Source organism: Calidris pugnax, unplaced genomic scaffold (assembly GCF_001431845.1).
Source record: "Calidris pugnax isolate Ruff unplaced genomic scaffold, ASM143184v1 scaffold4, whole genome shotgun sequence".
Taxonomy (NCBI): domain Eukaryota; kingdom Metazoa; phylum Chordata; class Aves; order Charadriiformes; family Scolopacidae; genus Calidris; species Calidris pugnax.
In genome coordinates, this window is record NW_015090781.1 from 3,565,677 (window position 1) to 3,572,345 (window position 6,669).

Below are 6,669 nucleotides of genomic sequence, written 5' to 3' on the forward strand. Positions count from 1 at the left end.
AATAAGGTCTCCCCTCAGCCTCCTCTTCTCCAGGCTGAATAACCCCAGTTCCCTCAGCCTCTCCTCATCAGACTTCTTCTCCAGACCCCTCACCAGCTTTGTTGCCCTTCTCTGGACCCAGATCCAGCACCTCAATGTCTTTTTTATGGTAGGGGGCCCAAAACTGGACACAGCACTCAAGGTGAGGCCTCACCAGTGCTGAGTACAGGGGGACAATCACCTCTCAGGCCCTACTCCCCACACTGTGCCTCAACCGCCTCCCTGGGCAGCCCATCCCAATGTCTGATAACCCTTTGAGTGAAAAAAATCTTTTTCCTAATTTTCTCCTCCTTCCTTCCCGCTTTTAGGGTTTTTGCCAAATTATTTACTACCTCCCTACGAGGAAGTGGTGAACCGCCCGCCGACCCCGCCGCCCCCCTATAGTGCCTTACACCAGCAGTGCGTCCCAGCGGGCAGCAGTAGCACAATCCCAGACACGCCGAGAACCCTGCAGCCGGCGCAGAGCAGCTCGGCAGCACCCGGGGGCAATAACGGGGGCACCGACCCCACCGCCTGCCCCGGCGAGCCCCAGCCCTCCTCCGCCGCGCTGGTGGAGCGAGCCGTTGCCAAAATGCAAAGCGTGGAGCCCGGCGGCACCAGCACGGGAGCCGAGGTGGTGGAGAGGGCCGGACCCCATAAGGATACGGAGCGCAAGGAGGAACTGCTGAAAGGTTACAGCTCGGAGAGCTTAGAGCACGGCGGCGCCATCCCCGAGGCCAAGGACAAGACGCCGGGCAGGCAGCGCCGTTTCACCGGTGACTCGGGCATCGAAGTGTGCGTCTGCAACCGGGGCCACCACGACGACGACCTCAAGGAGTTCGACGGGCTCATCGACGACGCACTGGACGGGCCCCTGGACTTCTGCGACAGCTGCAGCGGCCGCCCCCACGGGGACGAGGAGGAAGGGCTTTTTAGCGCCGCGGAAGAGCAGCAGCGTGAACACAGCCACCACCACCTGCCCCGGCAGCCGGTGTGTGTACTCTTGAACACAATAAATGAGCAGGACTCTCCAAACTCTCGCACCAATAACTCCCCCAGCTAAGGCGGCAAGAGCGGAAGGGAGAATCGGGGGAGAAAAAAAATAAACAAAGAAATAAAATGGAATAAGAGGATTAAAACTTTAACAGGAGGAAAAGGTGATACAGCCTTCTTTTTGGGTTTTTTTTTTTTAGTTTATTTTTCTTTCTCCCCCTCCAATATAATTCGGGGACTAGTTCCCCAAGGCCCGGCTCGTGGGGGACGGGTCGTTCTGGGTTTCGTTAATCGTGTCCGCGCTGCTCCGCGGGGCAGGGACTTGGATGTTTCTCAATGAGACCTTCTTCTAACAAATGGAACTTTCCCAATGGTGATTTTGGTGATGGTTATGACGAGTTTGTTGGTTTTAGTTTCCCGAAACACTGCTTTATCTCGCAATCAGTAAAGCTCAGCAGATCTCACCCTGGGAGGATACGGGATCACCGTAAGGCTTCAACCTCCAGGTGTCTTCCCAGAAGCAAGCAGCTTCTGACAGTGCCGGCAGTCAGTAGCCCAAGAGTTCTGGTTTGATATAGTGCTCTTGAGGCATTGGGGATCTCTTTTCTTTCTTTCTTTCCTTTTTTTTTTTTTTTTTGGTTTTTGTTGGTGTTGAGTTTTTCCCAAAGCTGATGAATGCCTGAACACATCAGCCCTATAACCTCTGGTGCTTCAGCGTTTAAGACAGCAGGTAGGAGATTTCCCGCTTGAAGCTGGGGACTGAAGGACCAGTTTCTTCCGGAAGGAGTTGGAAAAGAAAGGGTTTGCAGAAATTTGCCTTTTATATGTCACTTTTAAAGACAAGTGTATTCCTTCAATGCCTCCAAGAGCACAGTTAGAAGTAGAATCCAGGCAGCTGGGCTGCCTCACAAGTACTGTGGTCTCCGAGTGACCTTTTCCCGGTGTGCTGCAAAAGGGCTTCTTTGGCTTGATTATTATTTCCAACCCCCCCCTCCCTCCCCTTTTTTTGCACCCCGAGAGCAGCACACTTGAGTTAAGATGACAAAAACAGAACAGGGCTCTCTTTGGCCAGCGTGCCTTCAAGCTTCAGCGATGCATGTTGAACAAATGGAGACGAGAGCTCCGTCCATTGCGAAGGGATGGCTTACCGTGTCCATGTGGAAGACCTGTGCAGTATTTTTCTTTTTTTTGTTTTTTTTTTTTTGATCCAAAAGTTTGGTGCGATTTTGATGTTGACCACTTAAAAGAAACGAATGTCTTGTTTTCTTTTTTTTCTTTTTTTTTTTTCTTTTTTTTTATGGTGGCAACTGGCTACTGTATGATGTCTGTGAGCGTGTGTGTGTGACTGCAATCCATGCATGCGAGTCCTACTGGTGACACGAAAACCTGCTGTACGACTGCAAGAAAATTTACTGTAGCTTTGCTTTAATAAACGGTAGAGATTTTGTTAGTAACAACCTGAAAGGAAAGAAAAAAAAAAAAAAAAGGCAACGAAGAGCTGAAACTAACATTCCCTGGAGTGCTCGTGTGGAAGAGAGCACAGTTCAGACTGTGTGTCTTGTTCTCTCGGTCTTGGGTTTTCTCCCCGTCCCTTTTATAATTATGGTCGTCCAGATCATTACTGTTATGGGGGGGAAAAAAAAAAAAAAAAACAATCAGCAAGAGAAATCATTGTCACTGGCCATTTCCCTCCCCTCCTCATCACACAATATCCAGACAGATAGTTAGCACATACCAATGCTCCAGTAGAAAGGAACATTTTGTACTTTAGAGAAAAACACAAAGGCCAGATCAAAAGCTTATGGAGCCAGTTTATAAAGGTCTTTAGGTAGTCAAGGATGCAGCAGGATGTTCAAAAACAACTTGTCGAGTAAGTGCTTAAAAAAAAAAAAAAAAAGAAAATTGAAAACTGAACTCAGAACATATTCAGATTTGATTGATTGAAAACCAAAATCAGTTTTAAATAAGGTGGAAACCAAAATATAATGCCTTTTCTGATAACTTGCCCGTGTGTGTGTGTATCATTTTGTGAATTAAGGACAACATTTGTCTTTAGTTGGTGGTTTTGTTTCTGTAGCTGGAGGTACGTAGCGCTGTGCTGGGTACGGGTGACAGAGCAAGGCAAATTTTGGTATTTTACCCATACGTTTGAGGAGAATCTCACTCCTTTGCCCATCACAGCCTTTCTCTTCCAGCAGAAGGGCTGATGAAGACGGCTCTTCAGTTTGTGTCCTAGGGTGCTCTTTAAGAATGAAGGACTTTGATTTGGATTCAGGAGACCTCTTTCCAGGATGCCTGGAGGGTGAGTGGTGACAGAGGGGCTGTGTGTGCCCCAGAGCTGGGCTGGCCTTGCTGTCCCCCACAGCCACCTGGGGACCGGTGGCTTCCAGCCGTGTTCACCCACTGCCTGTATCTTTTGAGGAGAGAATTAAAGATCCCCAGTGCCACCCCTAGGAATTCTGTATGTATTGGCTCCTGGCTTTGTTCCTCGCAGCACAGGGGAAGCTAAAACAGCACATCAGTCCTTACGGAGTGGGGTCTGACTGCTGTAAATCCTGGGGACAGCCCCGTGCCGGAGGGAGACCCTTTGCCAACATTTCTGTTGGCACGAGACAAAAATCTCCACGTTTGCTTTCCCTCCCAGTAAGGGCAGGGGAACCCCCCACTTCTTCTTCTCCAGACAGAGGTGAGTACCACCAAGCTGAGCTGATGTTTGTAATCTGAAAAAGCCAGGAAGCAGCGGTGATGGGCCTGTTCTGCGACTCTGGAGGTTCTTCAGGTTTTTGAAGACCATAAAGAAACAAGGAGAGCACAAACCACGTCTCTTAAGCTCGCATGTGCCTGATGAGGATCAGGACTGTCAGTGTGGCCCTTGGTTGGTCAGGCTTTTAGACCTGGACCAGGAGCAGCTGGTGTGGGGCAGGGTGGCTCCTCGGACACGTCTTGGCTGGTGCCTCTTCAGAGGAGAAAACACGGGCGGGCAGAGGGCTCCCAGAGCTCCAGCTTTGGAGCTTTAGAAAGGTGCTTGATCCTCACGCAGAAAGCCAACGTGGCCCAAACAGAGCTCTTCTCCGAGTGCCCACTGTGTGGGCAAAATGCTGGAGACGTGAGGAGAGGGGCGGGTGTGTGTCTGTGACAGAGGAGCTCCAAGACACCCCCATTTCCAGCTGTGAGGGGCGGGTGTTGTACGGGAGTCATGAATATCTGGTTCCAAAATTGAGTTGCAGAGGGTGTAGTGCGACTTGGGGGCAAATCAGTGCCAGCCCACTGTGTGGTGTTTTTCTTTACAGGGTGCTTGAAGTGTTGGTGCCAATAATACTTGAAGTCTGGTTTTGCCAGGGCCTGTGGCAGCCCGGTGCTGCCTACGCTGCTGAAATTGGCTCCAAAGGCAAGGACCTGGTGGGCATCCTGACGGGCTCTCGGGGTGCGTGGCCTGGGGCCAGGGCTCAGCAAGGAGTCCCCCGGGCACGGCGGGGGGTTCCTGGAGTGGTGGGTACCATGGCATCGCCTCGGTGTTCCCCAGGGACTCGGGCTCCGACGATGCAAATTCCCCCTCGGGGAACACCCGTGTAATGTGATTTTCCTGCAGGATGTCGCCGCCTGTTTGTACAACCCCAGTGGATGGGTGTTGGCTGGAGATGGAGGAGGAGGGAACGGTGTGTCTCGGTGCTCGCTGGCAGCCTGTGCTTGGAGTCCTTACCTGCCTGTCTCCAGGCTAAGGAAAGCCGAGGTGCAGTTAAGCTTCTGTGTTACACGTAGTGGTGGAAAACTACCTGGGGCAGGAAACCTGAGCAAGCCTCTGGGACAGGAGCAAGATCAGCCGAGAGCTCCATCGTGGTGGTGGGAGCTCGGGGGTCCCCGTCTGCCCCTTGTCCCTTGGGGCCAGGGCTGTGCTCGCCTCCTGCCCCACACATCCCAGGCTCCCACAGCCAAATACCCTCTTCTCCTCCCCACGCCCTTCCCGGGCTTGTGACCCACTCCCTGTAGAGCCAGGCAGGGAGCTGGGGCACGGTGCCCCCTGGTCAATAAGCCCCCCCAAAGCTGGCTCCATCCCAGCCCCTGCTCGCCCTCTCTGAGCCTTATTTCCCACCTTCCACCACCGTATTTTTTTTCCTTCGTTTGTTTATATAGGAAAATCCTGGACTGGGCTGGGAAGGGGGAGCAGCCCACCACCCCCCCAGCTGGAGGCAAGCTCTGGGAAGGCTGGGATGAGAGGCCTTTCTCCATCAGAGCTGGTTCCCCCCACCCCCTTCCCTTGCTGCCCGGGGCTGGTTTTATCAAGATGGGCCTGATGCCCGCAGCGGTTGGTGCGAGCGCCGCCGTCTCCCTGCCTGGCTGGAGGGAGGGGGGGTGTCACAGGCTGCCGGGCTGTTTCTGGGTTTGTTTTCGGCCGCCCAACAGCTGTGTCCTGAAGTTTGTGCTTACTCAGCTCGCCTGGCTCCGTGCCCCCTGCAGAGCCCACAGGTATTCCAGACATCACCCACCTCCTCCTGCACCGGCCGTGGGTTTCGGGCACAATCCGGCACCGGCCGGTGCCTGGTGCCAAGCAAAGCCCCTCGAAGGTGGAGGGCTCCTCAACTGGGGCAGCTGAAGGCTGTGGAGGGGTGTGCCCCCCCAACAAAAGTTGTTGGTGGGATGGAAAGGCTCAGGCTTGCTCTGCCCCGTGCCCTGGGGTCCCATCTCAATGAGCTGTGCCTCTGCTTCATGGGGAATGGTGTGGGAACAGCCATGTGGGAAAAGTCATCATGCTTTCCACCATCACTGGTTCCTCTCCTGCAGACCCTTCCACTGTGGGGAGATGGAGCTGCTGGTTTCTGACCCCCACACACAACCCTGAGCTGCCATCCCCAACACTTTGGCATCACTCCCTCCTGTCCTGGTTCCTCCTGTGCAAAGACCCCCCGAGGGAGGGCAGTGACCCAGCGCAGCCCGAGCCATCACAGCAGTGGGATGATTCAGCTGCAAAAGCCTTGGGGTTCCCAAGAGCTGCCCACACTCAGCTGGCCAAAACCTGGTGGCAGATGCCAAGGTCCCATGGGCATGGCCACCTCATCCCCCCAGACCTTGGGTCACTGGGCTTCTCAGCTCTGAACGAAGCTGAAGAGCTTGTCCAAGGTGGTGGGTTTGCGTGTCCTGGGTCTCAGGGACTTCTGCTTGGGGGTGCAGGAGGAGGGATGGGGCTTCCACAGGCTGGGTCTGGCACTTGCCCTGTGCCACCAGCAGCCCAGGTGAAGCTGGCTGGTGGGGTCTGGGGGTTTGGGCGCAGCAGCGGGGCCCCCGCAGCAGCTGTCGGGACAGAAATACCAGCCCGATGATTCAGCAGCGTCTCTGCCCGTTCCCAGAGCGAGGAGCAGCCCCGCCGGAGGCTGTTTACCAGTTCACAAGGTGCTGGGCAGCTGGTGCTGGGTACTGAACCCCCCCGGCAACGTCTTCTCCTGGTCGGGCGGCTGGGAGGAGGCAGGCTGGGGCAGGGGACAAGATCATGGAATCATAGAATGGTCTGGGATGGAAGGGACCTCCAAAGGTCATCTAGTCCCACCTCCCCACAGTCAGCAGGGACACCCCCAACTAGACCAGGTTGCCCAGGGCCTCCTCGAGCCTCTCCTTGAATATCTCCAGGGAAGGGGCCTCAACCACCTCCCTGGGCAACCTGTTCCA

At 54.4% G+C, this 6,669-nt stretch overlaps 1 protein-coding gene across 7 annotated transcripts in view; it reads left to right on the forward strand.

Annotated features, from left to right (window-relative positions):
• WBP1L (WW domain binding protein 1-like) overlaps positions 1-2,508 on the forward strand; it is a 63,989-nt gene extending 61,481 nt beyond the window's left edge. For all 7 annotated transcript variants that reach the window (XM_014960253.1, XM_014960271.1, XM_014960264.1 and 4 more), the window contains one exon: positions 348-2,508. In XM_014960253.1, coding sequence (XP_014815739.1) covers positions 348-1,081 — 734 coding nt within the window. In that variant the 3' untranslated portion in view covers positions 1,082-2,508. The remainder of the gene's footprint in view (positions 1-347) is intronic.
• The last annotated feature ends 4,161 nt before the right edge of the window (positions 2,509-6,669 follow it).